Raw genomic sequence first — 16,459 nt, forward strand, 5'->3', positions numbered from 1 at the left:
ACATATAGTTTTCCAGTCGGCCGCCCCTCTTCCTTGTGTTTCGTCTACTCTTTCCTAAGGCCCTCCTCTTTATGTTCTTCAGCTCAAATTACAAGCAGTTTAACATGTTATGATGTAACAGGAACTTGCTCTCTACGAAAGCAGCCAGAACTTCTTTGAGTGCTCTGTGGACTGGGTGCAACTTTGAGGTTCAACAACAACAACAACAACAACAACAATAACAACAACAATCATGCATGCTTCATTAAGCTTCACTGATGCAGGAGCCTTCATTGTATTCATCTCCAGCTGTGTATTTTGTCTACTATTAGTATTACTTGTAATCACACAACACTGTTAATACTGTTCATTCTGTAGATATATTGTGTATTCACACCCCTTTTTGCACTTCTGGTTAGATGCTAAACTGTATATTGTTGGTTTGCTTTTTTTTTAGAGCTAATGTGAGCAGTCAAGTCTGGTTTATTTCACGGCATTGACTAAGGTGTGAGACATCAAGCACTGGCCACATCCATTCAAAAGGAAGAAAACAGACCTGTGAAGACACAATGTTTGCTTGCTGCACTCTAATTGTAAATATTAGTAATCCATACTATTAAAGAGGTACTGCACACTTAAACAGGTTTGTTTAAAGATGTACGCTAAATGCAATTATTTGTAGTCTATCAATTATGGGAGCTTTGAGGTAGGAGTTGATCTGTGAGCTGCTAACCTTGAACCTGATCAAATATCTGAAATGCGCTGCAGTCAAAGGTGTTTGTATCACTGTACTGATAGTTTAATTTTCAGAGAAAAGTTAAGTGACGTGGCTTAGGACAGATGGGCTACAACTGGTGTAGACAGTAAGTTCAAGCGCAGTTCGGTCAAACTGGTGTCCCTGCAGACCTGAGAGGTGGAGGCCACTTGTGTTAATATCTCACAGGTGCTTTATTAAATCATTTTCATCTTTTTCATGTCAGTCAATTTGTTCCAAGACATATCATTGTTTTCTGTTTTCTAATGATTAGTGCCCTGGGGTACCTCAGTCAAAAGCACCCAATTCCTCCCATGCAGGTGGAACTATTTATTATTAGTCGTAGTTTAAAATATCACACACTATCAGAAGGGGAACGGCCACTGTCAGTCATTTTGAAAGAGATGGATAGTCTCTGTCTGTTGCAACATGCACATTAATTGCAACTTTACTAAAATAATATTTTAGATGACATGACGGATAATGTTTTGCGGATAAATAAGGTGCCTTTTTGTTTAGATGGTTGTTACTTACAATATTTTATGATAGTTAGTTCCTTGTTTATTCTCTTTAGTTGGTAGTCCTTAAATATGTTGATGAAAGTTAAATTGTCAGCATTAACGCCACCATTTTTTAAATTGACTTAAATATATATTCATATTATATTAAAATGTGTTGAATACTTATTTGTTTTGTAACCTTCATACTACCAGATTGTGGTGGTGAGGGTGTGGTTTAGGCTCAGCTGCAGAGAGAGAGAGAGAGAGAGAGAGAGAGAGAGAGGAGGGGCGATCCAGGGAACAGCTGTGTGTAATTTGTGTGTGAGTGTGTCTCTTCCTTTTAAAAAGACAGTTGGCGTTTGAGGAGAGGGGAGAGTGGTGAGCAGAGGCGACTCAGCCGACTCAGCGGGTTGGCAGGAGCAGAGACAGGCGGAAGCGGGTTCGCTCGGGGGCGAGCAGACAGATCAATAAAGTACATTAACAACCCGCAAATCCGAAGCTTGTTGCCCTTTTGTGCCGCCCGAGACTCACGGGAGTGGCGAAGTACGTTACAGGGATAAGTATGGAAAACTATTTGACAAGGGAGACTAAACAATACAAACTGCTTTACTGTCTTTAACTTTAGCTTTGTGCACAACATTCATTTTCAGGCCTCATCATATCTCAGTACATACTTGTGTGACCCTTTTATATAAAGCAATGTGTCTTCATGTAGTCCCTTGTCTCAGGCATCATGAATGCATCTTACAACCTCTAAACATTTCAGACAGTCATTTTAATAAATGTTCAAGGCTTTCAGAGGTAAAACTATCCAGTATTTCACAAAAAAACTCCCACACACATGTATTTATACACACAAAATAACTTGTTTTTCTTCTTTCTTAACGCATGAATCATGCTATCATCTTTTTAACCCTCAGATGCATCTTGTGTCTCATTGGAGGGGTACTGAATGCTATGGGAATTACAAACCTACTAAATGTTAAAATATAGATTTACCTCACATCTTTCAAATCTTTCCCCTCCATATAACCCTTCCGGTCTCTTCCATTTCTCTCACTCTCTCTAAGGGAAGTCCTAAACTCCATTTAGACATTGTAATCCTGTCAGATCAGCCACTTGGTCATAAGCTGTGTTCTCTCTCTCCCTCTCGCTCTCACCCTCTCTCTCTCTCACACACTCTCTCTCTCACTCACTCACTCACTCTCTCTTTCTCTTTGTCTCATCCTCTCGTTTTCTCTGCCAGTTCAGTTGAATCCAGTCTATTTGAATTTCACATCGACTAAAACCCAACCAGCTTTAACTGCATGAAAGTCATGAAAACTAAATTGCCAAATAACAATGATTGTGTTCGATAAGACTTCTGCCTCCTTTAACCTTTAACGTGTTGACATCTGACCTCTGATTGATGATCATGATTTATAACAAAGCCGTGCTGTTACAATTTCAATTTCCTGCAAAATTGAGGTAAAGTGTCAGGATTATATATTGGAGGAGCCTTTGAGCGTGTACGTTCACAAGGCATGTGTTAGTGATTGTCACATTACACACACAAGCATGTGCTCACATTTTGCCATAATGTTTGCTGCCAGAAGATAGCAGAAAAGCTCTCAAGTATAAGGATGAACTTACAATGTTTCCCAGTGGAGGAATTACGATTACTGCCCTTTTGTGGTGGGAGAATGAGTACAACATTATGGCTAGACAACATTGATAGATATTCTTATGAAAGACACAGGACTAAGTTAAGAGAGAACAAAATTAAGAGAGAATACATTTTGACTAAAATTACTTTTTGGCGACAAGAATAAAACGGAACTAGACTTATACGAAGGATAAACATTACTAAAATATGACTAAAACTTCTAAGCATTTTAGTCTGAAGACACAATCTAAACTAGCTTCCAAAATTATTATACTTTGTACAACACAAAAATGTATATGACAACTATACTTACTCTTCAGATTTATATATAACATGCAAAAACATGATGAGCTTATAAAATTCTGTTCATTGCTAAAAATTAATCCAATGATTCCCAAACTTTTAATGTTGTGGCTCCTCACAAAAAAGCAAGCGGCATCTTGTCACGTTTCAGATGTCAATAATTTGTTTGTTTGTTGGAGATTTCCGTCCAACCAGCTTCTCATAAGTGGTTGCATGCCAGTTTGTGTGGCATTTGACAGGGAAACAGAGGAAATGTTTGCAGTTAAACAGCCTGGCAGCTCTTTTTCTGGTACAATCACCACTTTAATTCCCCTGAAAAAATGGAATGCAGATGTATCAAGGGACCGAATTTGATAGTGTGTCATTTCAGGATCAAACTTTCACGTGTTGGCTCTCCTCTGACGTGCAATTTTAAAAAGTAATCTTACATAGCTGACCTCGGCAACTACCTATTGCCGTTGTATGTATATGTGTTGCTACAGAAGCATCGACAGGACAGAGTGCATGTCATCCACATTCATCCACAGCTGGTGCTGGTTGTTGAAATGTGCTATGCAAATACACTTGCCTTGCCTTGGTATTGAGGACATAAAATGATGCAAAAAAATCATTGCATCATTTTCTCCACAGCAACTTTTCTCCACATGATTGTATTGACCGTATTAAACGCCTCTTGTCAGTCAATTTCACTGTTTGCTTTACAGATTCAACTTCATCCTGTTACACAGAGATCAGACACCGCCGCCCATGTGATTAACTGATGCCTAAATTATTCATATGAAATACAGGAAACATTATTTTTGATGCAGCTAATGATATTGTCACCTGTTACCTAATAGCTTGCAACCTTTTTTAATATGGGGGAACAGGGTGTGTTTGAAAGAGGTTTGAACACTGACATTTGAGACAGGGAGTGGTCCAAAAGAGGTGGCCTCTGGGTAATGAGGTCTTGCTGAGAGGAAACAGACTTTTTGACCTTCTTGTGGTCTTTTCCCAGCGTGCACGTCATATGTGTTTGTGTGTTTGTGTGCTCTGAAGAGCCTGACCTATGAACTCCGAACCTATCAGTACTTCCATGTCCTAAGAATACTTTTTACAGTAAAGAATGCCAAACTTTAAAGGCCAGAGCAACAATATGGAAATGAACAACACATTATACAATGCAACTCATAAAGCACAGCAGGTACACTTTGAGCTAATTGGCATGTTGTAACCAGCAGGAAAAACAGATTGACGAGTTTCACGAGAGTCACCAAGACGGTTGTTTAATTTGAGAATGAGTATGAGAACAGCATCCCTGTGCATTGACATCCCTCTTTGTTTCCATTACATTTGGTTTTGATTACATTGTCTGCATGTTTTTGGCAGATAATAGGCATCTGTATTTGTTTTGTTTTCAGTCACTTCAGGATTAATGAGCGTCAAGTCGGATATAAAGAAGCTTTCAGAAAAATGTCCTAGTCGTGGATGTTCACATATAACTATGATAACTCTGATATGACATTGACTCGTCATAAGCACTTTAAACATTTTTTGTGGCTGTGTATTTTCAGGGCGTGCACTTTTAGAATTATATTTGTTGTGTTGTTTGAGTAAAGTGTTTCATAATTCATTGTATTATATGATTTTGAGCCTGACAGTTTATGCTTAATTTATGATTTGCAGTCAAACATAATTGAAAATGACTCGAGAAGACCGACTGAAGAAATCTATAGATAATGTTGGAGGTGAAGCATTTAGGAATGCCTTTGAAGTAAGTGTTCTCGAATATTACAGAGAGAGTTGTATTGTCAAAAACGTAATGGCCTTCACGTTTGACTTGTTTATGGCTACATAATCCAGATCAACCGACATCCAATTCAGAGGCATTGCTTTGATGGAACAGCTATGAAGGATTAACTGTGTCACTCTCAGACTCATCCAAGGCTTCAGCAGCTTTAGTGCAGCATGACCCTTTGGAATTACATGGATTGGATATTTACAAGAGTCAAAGTCATGATTTGAAGAGAAACTGATAGTGGGCTGGAAGGAATGACCACCTGTTGTTCAGATTTGGCCAGCAACAGGTTGAAGGAGGAGGTAGAATGCACTTATTGTAACTTGTTTGGACAAATTTACATTTAAAGACGTACTGTATTTAAGTACTGTATTTAATAAGTTATTATACAAACAATAAACTTTGTAATCATCTGACCCACAAAGAGCTTAGAAAATAGGATGCTTTGTATAATAATCTACCAAACAATAAATCTGGAACAATTTATAGACAATCATCAGCAACTATTTTGATAATAATTGGAGGATTTGCTGCTTTTCCTTTTAATTATCTTCATTTCATGATTTTAAACATTGTGAAAGTTTCACTTTGGGCTCTGCAGGTAATGATGATGGCATTTCTTATTTTTTTTCCATAATCAATCAATCAAGAAATATGTTAATCAAGAAAATAATCAACAGATTAACCAATATTGAAAACATTCATTCATTTCAGTCAGATACAAAATAATTCCAAATGACTAAAGTCCATCTTTTACATTAATGCACAAGTACTCTAAAGATTAAATAATAGGTCCCTACGTCACACTTTTAAGACATATACATTTTCAGATTATACTTAGCATTTTCTATGCATACTTTTTCTAAGAGCAGAGTATTTCAATTGTGGTACTTTTACTTAAATGGTCTATACTATCATGAATTAATAAGTAATGTTGCTTTGAACCCTGATAAACAAAATACAGTGTTGCATCCTCCACTGCAGCTGTGTGAGTGATGCATCTGCATGAGGACCACACTCTCTCTCTCTCTCTCTCTCTCTCTCTCTCTCTCTCTCTCTCTCTCTCTCTCTCTCTCTCTCTCTCTCTCTCTGGTCACATGTTAAAACTCTTACTCTGCTGCGCATCAGAGTCGCCAAAGTCATTTAAACCGCCTGACAGCAGCTGACTGGAGCAGATCAGACGTAGGACACTGGAGGAATGGCCTCTGAACGGGATGAATCCAACATTACCAGAAACCTGACCAACCAGTTCGTGCAGCCGGCGTGGCGCATCGCGCTGTGGTCGGTGGCTTACATCACGGTGCTGGCTGTGGCAGTTTTCGGAAACTTGATTGTGATTTGGATCATCTTGGCGCACAAGCGCATGAGAACGGTCACCAACTATTTCCTGCTGAACTTGGCTTTCTCCGATGTTTCGATGGCCGCGTTCAACACGCTCATCAACTTCGTGTACGCGGCGCATGGAGAGTGGTACTTCGGAGAGGTGTACTGCAGGTTTCACAACTTCTTCCCGGTCACCGCGGTGTTCGCCAGCATCTACTCCATGACCGCGATCGCCATCGACAGGTGAATGATGAACATACGATCATATTGCACGCATGGACTTGCTATTAAGTATATTTATTTTACGTTAACATATTGATAATTTATTTATTGTTTTGGTTTCGATGCACGTGCTTTTACAATGTAAGATATTTTACAATTTGCAATTTGTATTTGTTATAAATAAATGCAAATATTTGGGTCAGTTTACTTTTACTTATCAAATAAAATCCGTCACTAAATTGTGACGTATTTTGCTCTGAATGAAAGTCGAGACCTCTAAAAATCAATAGCATATACAGTACATGTGATGACCATAATTCACTATTCCATATAGGATTTGTTTTCTTCTTTTTTGTTGTAGTTATTATTGTTTGTTTTTCATTTCTGTATATATATGTTTTCTGTTTGCGGTGAAAAGGCCAAGAAAAAAAAGAAAATAATGTTTCACAGACATTTTCTGTAAAAAGAAAAAGGACAACTTTAAATAAATGCTTTTAAAACATATTGGCAATCACTGATTTAACTTTCTATCTAACACTTAAAATGCAAGTGAAATATATGCCTAAAATGCACTTTTTGCATGGAATTGTGTGGAAATCAGTGACCAATGCCGTAATTTACATTTAGTGTAGTTACAATATACACCTTTTCTATTAATTTAGATTGTGTGGAAGCAAGCATGTGTATTTATTATATACATAAGGTTTTGACACAAATGTAAAAGTTCCAATTATTCATCAGCAGTTTTCATTAAAGATCTACAATATGGCGGATAAATGTCAGATACGATTATGTTTACCTGGAAGTCTACCTATATCAGTTTTTACTTGTTGTTGTGACCTCTGACCTGTAGGTACATGGCCATCATCCATCCGCTGAAGCCTCGTCTGTCGGCGAAAGCCACCACAGGAGTTATCATCTGTATCTGGAGTCTGGCCGTGGTTCTGGCCTTCCCTCTCTGCTACTTCTCCACCACCCGAACTCTGCCCCGCAGGACCCTCTGCTACGTGGCCTGGCCCCGCATGGTCGACGACCCCTTCATGTGAGAACACTGACAACCCCTTTCTATCTTTTGTCAACCTTCATTGACATTGTCATGGCAAAACTGGGCTGTATTTGTGCACCATCCGGTTGTGTCTAACTTCAGATATGTCATCGCTCACAATCTATCATCTTGCTTGTCATTGTCACGCCATTTAAAATATGTTCTGGTGGTGTGTCTTTCCACTTTCGCAGGTATCATATCATAGTCACAGTTCTGGTCTACGTGCTGCCCCTAGTGGTGATGGGCATCACTTACACCATCGTGGGGGTCACGCTGTGGGGAGGGAAGATCCCAGGAGACTCATCTGATAACTATCATGGACAGCTCAGGGCCAAACGCAAGGTAAACTCCACTTTTATTTCATGCATTTTCACATTTTCTATTGATTTGGTTGTTTGCGTGTGCGTTTGGAGCGGAAGCAAACAGGCTTATCCGTAAAAAGCTTATGTACATGTTCAGAAGGTTTTTTTCTCAAATGTAGAAGTTAAGATTGTTCGTCAAATCTTTCATGAAAGGCCAACAACATTACATATAACTGGCAAATATGATTACATATTTGAACTGCAGAGCACATTAGTTCAGTGCTGTGAAGCTAATTCACACTATCTAAAAAAAATCACGATTAAAGAAAACATACCTTAGAACAATGACACTTTTATACTGTCATGTGTTAAAGTAGACCTTTGCAAACATAACTTAACTTTTTGCAATTGCAACTGCAACCTAGGAGAAGAGACAAACGATCAGAGGCACTTGTTCATCAACCAGACTGCACAGTGTGCTTTGCAGCAGTTACTGTGAGGGGTTGGGTTAACCATGGATTAAGGTCATCACAGCTTTCATGATGAGCGTCTATCAAGTCAGCCTCCGGATTAACGCTAAAGAGTACAGTAATTTATTGATAAACCTCACAAATATTGCAAGTTAACACGCTGGATTAATAAAAGAGACAGCTGAAAGGTCTAGACTGCAGAAGGATTCAGTAAAAAAAAAAAAATTGCAACCTTTTTCTAACAATAGCAGAACTTACACTCATCAATTTGATCCTAATTAGACTCATAGTTATTCTGTAAAATGAGCATAATAAAGTAAGCAACAATGTAACCACAAAACTAGATTGACATTTATATTTATAATATTGTTTGGCCCAACAAACACACACACACACACACACACACACACACACACACACACACACACACACACACACACACACACACACACACACACACACACACACACACACACACATTCAGTGTACAGAAATAGAGACTGTGACAGGTGCAGGTTTGCTATTCAAAATCTTTTCAAGGGCTTTATTGAAAAAAATCATCAGAGGCTCAGATTGTTGGCAAAATTGAGCCACGAGAGATAAAAGAGATTTATACACATCGGGAAACAAAGGTTACGAGACAATGTCAGGACTATACCAGGCTTCATTCAAAGGCCCAATCTGACAAGATGCCATTTGGGCTGAAGATAAGAGGAAGTCGCTCTCATCTCCATCCTGCAGATGAGCCTCTGCTGATGGTATAATAGCCTCCTGCTCCTTTTAACCCCCCACCGCTCTCTATCGGGGTGCAACACACTGATGAGTTCTGTGCTGCTCTTTCATCTGTCCTACCTGGAACCTGCTGGGTCTGATGTGTCATCGCTGACCTTTCCCTCGCAGGACGCATTGAATGGAAACTTCATTGTGAGCAGAATGAAGGAAAACAGACAACATACTTCTTCAGAGACACGTGCATGAAAAGAGCTGCCATGGCTTCAAATATTCAAAATTCCTTTATTTGACGTTTCTCCAGTTGAAGAGCACTGACACAGCAGAGGTTTTTACACATATATAGTTTTAACTGTTTATATTGACAATGTATCAAATGAGTATCGTGAAAATTACCCCATAGTGACAAACCCACAAAGAATTATCACCTGATTATGCAGGTCCTCCCACCTCTATGGCATCTTTCAGCTCATCGTTTTGTTTTTTCACCCCTAATATTTTCTGTTTTAGTTCAGATTACATCCGCACTAAACCAGGTAAATTTGTTAACGTGTCATTTTCTCTTTGTTTCAACCATCTGTCTCGACTACACCATTGTTTTTCTTGCTTTATTTGCTTTTCCAAAGCAACCATTACAGCATCTCATTCTTAAATTGCCAGCCTGATATTTCATTGTCTACAGGGTGAACGGGATGATGTGTTTTCATGTTGTGAGTTCCTAATACATTCTTTATTTTACTTTCTGAATATGACACCCTCTATTGGCTACAACGTTGCACTGTAGTGCTGTCCTGTTAATACTGTTAGTATGTATCTCCTTTATCTGGCAGGTGGTGAAGATGATGATCATCGTAGTGGTGACCTTTGCCCTCTGCTGGCTGCCCTACCACGTCTACTTCATTGTGACGGGTCTCAACAAGCGCCTGAGCAAGTGGAAGTACATCCAGCAGGTCTACCTGTCAGTGCTGTGGCTGGCAATGAGCTCCACCATGTACAACCCCATCATCTACTGCTGCCTTAATAACAGGTGTGTGTTAATAACTCTCTCCACAAACCAAAAACACACATATGTAAATACTGTATTTGTACACAGCAGCATGTTTTCATGTCAGGGGTTGGTTTCGCTGCAGGTTCCGGGCAGGCTTCAAGCGGGTTTTCCGCTGGTGTCCCTTTGTCCAGGTCTCAAGCTACGACGAGCTGGAGCTCCGAAACACAAGACTTCGACCGGGTCACCAGAGCAGCATGTGTACCCTCTCTCGGGTCGACACCAGCATCCTCAGCAAAGACAAGAGCACTTGTTCCCATGGACACAGGTCAAGACTCAACTCTGAGCCCAATAATAGTAATAATAGTTAGTTGTCTCCACTGGATACAATCCAGCTCACCAGCTGTATTTAAAACATTTATTTATTTGTACTGTACATTAATGGATACATTGCAAACAGGAACTGCTAAAAGCTAATTCAGCAGTATGTTAATCGTGCCAATTTGCCAAAATAAGCTGTCCTACATGTCTTTATATATATATATAGGCATATATGTATATATATATATATATATATATATATATATATATATATATATATATATATATATATATACATATATGCCTATATATATCATTAGCATCAATATTACTGCTGCTCTTCCAGCGTTAATGCCTTTAAATCTACAATAGTGAACCTGATATTAAGTGATCCTGGTTGGGTGTAAATTCACAAGTGCTTGCTGCTGTAATTTGTGTTAGTTTGAGAAAGTATTTGCCATTTTAAAATCAACTTGTTGGAGACTGTAGTTACTGTTTACTGTAAATATGATTCTATTTTGCATATAATAAATGTATGTACAGTATGTGTTGTAATATTCTGATGTTTTGGTGCAGACTCAAACACACACAGACACAAATTGGGACGTTATGTTTAATTGTTGTATTATGATAGATTAACTGTAAAAATGTAAAAACAGTTATGTTAAATTCACTGAACTTGAGAGGACAAGTTAAATAAACGTCTGCATGCAATTTACAGATTAAACAGTCTATTCTTCACTCGACAATATAGGATCTCGTGTGTGGCTACTTCTACTGATGCCACTTTGCACCACAATATTGTCAATCATAACTCGGACAAATGTAAAATGGTAGAACACAAGGGTTGTGTCTGAATTCAATATCAATCTTCATCATGGTTTGGATTGTTTTAATTATCATGAGAAGAAACAACCATTCATTTTTCATGTATTAAAGACAAATACCAAGTTTCCATCATGTTCGTTTGCCTCAAACTATGAAAAAGTACATTTAAAAGAAGAAACATACTTTTTCTCAGAAATATTGATACCAGTTTACAGTATATATCTGCTGATAAGCATAACGCAAACGTGCTTGAAGACATTCAAAAAATAGTGTTATGACAATTTTATTCAGCGGGTTACAAAGGTTTGTTGCACCTTATTTGGCAGCAGATGTTTTTTGTTCGACTGTACAAAAGAACAAACAGCTTTTTATGAAACTCTCAGTGTAATCTGCGCAGCTAATTATTTTTCCTTTGTTCTCAATAGTTGAAGGAAAAAGGAGCTAAAGCCACAATCATCAACACAAACCACTGGGTGGAGACATCAGCTGGGGACCTAGAGAGATGGAAATAAAGAGAGAGAGAGAGAGAGAGAGAGAGAGAGAGAGGTTAATATCTTTGGCAATTTTGCAAAAACAATCTGCTTCCTACTGTGAGCAAGGTTGGCCTAAATGAAGACAACATTTTTGTCAAACTATTTTAGTTATTTCACGAAAGTGCTCTTTTCACTGGTTTAAAGTGGGTGTGGACACACACACTGCCTGTATGGAGCTTGTGAGAAGCCTGTATACACTTGTCATGGCTTTAAAAAGTCCCACAACTCCTTTTCAGGTAAAAGATAATTCAACTGTTTTTGTTTACAGATTACAGCAATCAAAAATAATACTATATGTGACTTAATCTTTGTAATACAGATAGAAATAAAAATTAAGTTTAAAGGTTAATTGTTGTGGACATTGGAAACCAAAATATAACCTGTAAGAAGTTGATCAAGGCAATTATTGAATGTTACACTTTTTTTTCAAACACTATTTGATTGTTGCTCGTCATTAATATTTAAGGATTTAGATGAATACTAAACATCTGCAACCAGGTTTTCAAGGGCTTTAAAATATTGTGGGCTTGGAACTTTAAGGGACTATTTTGTTTAGATTGACATTAGGTCAGGTAAATGAATGTGATCTTTGTATCTATTTTAAATATTTGATGGTAAATGGACTTGAACTTGTATTGCACTTTTCTAGTCTTCCGACCACTCAAAGCACTTTTACACTACATGTCGTTCACCCGTTCACACCCATTTATTCACTGGTGGCTGGGCTCCATGCAAGGTGCCACCTGCCCATCAGGACGATCTACTTCCTAATACCAGACAATTCCTCATTCATTAATAACAGCCTTGTACCATTACAAGACCACAGAAACAGTTTTAATAATTACATCATATCAAAAATCATAATACTGATAATAATCATGGCATTGAGCTGAATATTGAATTCATGTTAAAGGAAATGTCTTACCCTGACACACTGTAACAGTCGTGTGAGCGATCCAGTTCTGAGTGTTTCAAAACGATCTCAGTGTATTCCTCATCACCAGTTATTTTATTGACTGCCTCCACAGTGAACACTTCAGCTGGAGATAAGAGGGCCATACCCTCGTTTTGCCTGCAAATGTTCTCTCCCAGGTTAACAAAGAAGCAAGAAGTGATATTAAAGACGACTAGCCCGTCCAAATCGTCCATTGCCTTTCCCACACTGTAGCTTGTCTGACCTTTGGTGAACTTTCCAAATCTCACCTTTGAGCCCTTTTGTGCTGTGTATTTCTTGTCTTTGAGAACACGCAGAGTCGTGCAATTCTTTGTACTCATCAGCCACATTGAATCCATGAGCAGAAAGTGAAGGGACTTGAAATGGAAGTGTTTTTCATAGGTGCTGATATTTCCACCCATTGTCTCGACTGCATTGTCAAAAGTCTTTGTAAAATCTTCATCCCCATCAGCGTACGCCAACAGTGCAGCCTGATGTTCTTTGGTCACTCCAGGGATCAGCTTTGAACAAGTAGCGTTTGCATCCCATGCTTTCTTGAATCCCTCATTGCCGTTTAGCTCTTGTTTTAAGAGGTCTGAATGGATTAACTTCTCCATGGCCTTTTTTTGGCATCCATTGTACATGTAATCAACAGAATCTCGTGACATGTCCAGCACTGTTGCGCTCCCTGCAGTCACCTTTAATTGAGTGTGGAAGTTAAAAGATAGTTTCAAAAGGGAATATCATCTTTAGATTCAACATCACATCACAACAGGTTTTGAATAACATTTTTTTAAGAGAAACAACAACTTACTTCATAGTAGAAAACAACAAAGAAAGCAAGAAACAGTTTTCTTCTGTCGCACATTTTGAAGGGCTTTTCTTTCCTTCTATCTGCACGGAACTGAAACAGAAATCCAAGAAGAGAATTGCAGAACCAGACTTGTATAAAAATGTGTACACAGTCCAGAAATGGGATGATCTGGCTTGCGGCTCAATTACTTTGTTTAGACAAGCCCTTAATCTCCTATTGGGAGTTTTCACTCTTGGAATATGGCACCCACTTTCTCACCCTAGATAACCGTGAATGATTAAACACTGAAACTAGAAGAAAATATCAAAAGGCACATACCTTAAGCAAGGAAAATGTATTTCTTGGAGCAAAAATCAAGTCTGCGTAACATCAAAGTGAAAGGAGCAGTAATTTTCAGCAGTCTTTGGTGAAGTAAAAAATCATCACACTAGGAACGCCTTTCCCCTTCCTGTGGAAGGAAATACCATGTCTCTGGGGCCCTGATGTTGAGTTACTACTTGTTTTGTGCGGGCTACTGAGTTACTGGAAGTTCTTGCTGATTTGGCACAGAGGTTTTTATAAACCAGATAAACTTAAATGGTCCCGCCCAGCTATACATTTCCTAGTTTAACTCAAATGCTCGCTTCTTTCTTTCTTCCTTTCTACCCTCCCAAATTGTGATTTTGTGGTAAAGTAATAATATGCTTTGATTAGTTTTTTTTTCCACATTTTCTCCCTTAACAATACTCCCATAAGTAAAATAAATGATGACAAGTCTTTGTAAAGTGTTTAAGACACATTAACTGTGAATATTTTGCAGTGATTGTGAGAAGGCAAGGCAAGTTTATTTGTATATTCAAAGTGCTTCACATAAAACCATTAAAGCAAATGATAAAGTTGATAAATTAAATGAACATCTCTTAATGCATAACTACTAACCTGATGACTACTGTAGCATGTAGTGTTTTCATTGGCACTTGTGAATAGCCACTTCCTCCAATGCAAAGTTATGTTCCACCTTCTGACCTCTTCTCACTTCCTTCCTTCCTTGCTGCTGGAGTAGCCTGCTGAAGCTCAATATGGCAGAGGACCTGCCAACTCAATTATAACAGCACTTGTATATACTGTGTATATGTTCAGGTTGAATGTGAGGAACAGAATAATTAATTTTAGATTGACAACATTTTAAGATTGACAACATCCCATCCTCTCTAGATCCAAGCAAATAATTATGCACCTTTTTAAATGGGTAATTATAATTAAGAATGGGTTAAATGGAGAAAAAAAAATGTTACAGATAAAGCAATTATATGTATTGTATTCACTATTATATTTAGGCCTAGGCTATGTATGCAAGGCCCTATGCAAACTTGATTAAGCTGTCCATCTTTCTGACATGCATAGGAAAAAAAAAAAAAGTTAAATTGTGTAGAAATGTATTTCATTTGTGTTTCTCAGGTCACATGGAGTTACAAAATCAGGAAGCAGAGTGCAAGTGTGTGTTTTTTTTCTTCCTTTTTTCCTTGTTAACAACGTTTCCGCTGTACGCCAACATCAGTGTGTGCATAGCCTACCTTAAACAACATTAAACATAAAAAACTTTACTTAATTCAACCCACATACTTTTGCACACCTACTTAATAGAATAAGGCTTTAGGCGTTACAGTTACAAGGATAATCATATTTCATACCCTGTCCTGTAAAGCCGTGGAAAGATCACATCTTGAAAATATATTTTTTCCCAGACAGTGATGTTGATTTAATCTTTTAGCACTATGAGATACGCCATAAATGCGGTTTTATTTGTATATTTGTTTATTGCTTATGTATATTTGTTTATTGTCGTATGGTTCGTTCTCACCATACGACATACGAGATACATTACGCTTACGATGCATTACGTCTACTTTATTTATCACAAGGCTACACATATAATTAATAACGGACAGTAATTTACAGTAAAAAACTAATATTATTCTCTGGGACGACCCTGTTTTATGACCGGAAACCGGAAGAAGTGCTGTTTCCGGTTCAGGGCGCGCCAAAAAGAAAACGACGCTGAGGTTGAATCTACTTGTTTATGTTTGCTGTAGAAACCAGTTTCAACTGAGAAAGTGACGGGACTGAATGCCTGGATTATTGATATAAACACATAGCATAAACAGCCGCCTGGACTGTTGTACCTTTGAATCTTAACTCATGGTGAGTTATGACCAATGTACTCGTAAATACACTTGGAGGTTAATACGTTAAAGCTAGTTTCAGTCAATGTTACGGTTACTGCTTAGATCAGCTCTGAATGAACTTTTCAGCCCTGTTAGGTTAACGTTAGTTTACATCGGTGGAAGAAGTATATCACGTCATATCACGTTCATTTATTAATTAAATGTTAACAAAAACAAAAATAGCCTAGTAGTAGGCCTCTCATGATACCTACTAATTGTGTCTCAGAAAGTATTGCGAGAAACAATATTATTGTTATTTTAAGACTTTTTTATGCCACTGATATAATGGTAATATTATAGCATAATGACGCAAGTACACAATTTCAAAGAGGAATTATTATCTTAAGACAGTTTAGACATTGGAATTGTAACGTAATTAAATAAATAATAAAATAAATAATGTAAGCTGCACCTGCACCTAGCAGTACCACAATACAAATATACTCAACAACAGGTTACAATTCGTAGTATTAGCAGCAAATGTATTGAAGTATCACAAGTAAAAGTAGTTATTATTCAGTTCTGCTCCTTTCAGAGTATTTTGTTATATTTTTGTACGAATTCTACTGATGCAAACTGCATTTTATGGTTGTTTCCGGTTGAGGTTGGACCTGTATATATTGTATACTGTTTAAGAATATATCTATGGGATATTTTATATACTTAATATACACTGAGTTACCAGTTTATTGGGGACACCTAACACACTAAAACTAATGCAGTATAATACAACAGTCTTGTAATAACTCCTACCCTTATAGAGGTTATATCTGTATGGTCATTTTGGAGGA

At 37.8% G+C, this 16,459-nt stretch overlaps 2 protein-coding genes across 2 annotated transcripts; one reads left to right on the forward strand and one right to left on the reverse strand.

The window, feature by feature from the left end:
* Positions 1 to 6,156: 6,156 nt before the first annotated feature.
* LOC306738162 (neuromedin-K receptor-like) lies at positions 6,157 to 10,405 on the forward strand (the record flags this gene model as incomplete). Its single annotated transcript, XM_079219990.1, has 5 exons — positions 6,157 to 6,524; positions 7,357 to 7,545; positions 7,740 to 7,890; positions 9,880 to 10,076; positions 10,180 to 10,405. The coding sequence occupies 5 exons, from the start codon at positions 6,157 to 6,159 to the stop codon at positions 10,403 to 10,405; spliced, it is 1,131 nt and encodes a 376-aa protein (XP_079076116.1).
* A 557-nt stretch (positions 10,406 to 10,962) lies between these two features.
* LOC306737595 (erythroblast NAD(P)(+)--arginine ADP-ribosyltransferase) lies at positions 10,963 to 13,528 on the reverse strand. Its single transcript, XM_079219339.1, has 3 exons — positions 13,465 to 13,528; positions 12,642 to 13,348; positions 10,963 to 11,677 (listed from the first exon to the last, which is right to left on the reverse strand). Exons 1-3 carry the CDS (start codon positions 13,516 to 13,518, stop codon positions 11,602 to 11,604), a joined length of 837 nt encoding a protein of 278 aa, XP_079075465.1. The 5' UTR covers positions 13,519 to 13,528; the 3' UTR covers positions 10,963 to 11,601.
* Between the last annotated feature and the right edge of the window lie 2,931 nt (positions 13,529 to 16,459).

This window comes from Taurulus bubalis, assembly GCF_910589615.1.
Source record: "Taurulus bubalis genome assembly, chromosome: 6".
Taxonomy (NCBI): Eukaryota; Metazoa; Chordata; class Actinopteri; order Perciformes; family Cottidae; genus Taurulus; species Taurulus bubalis.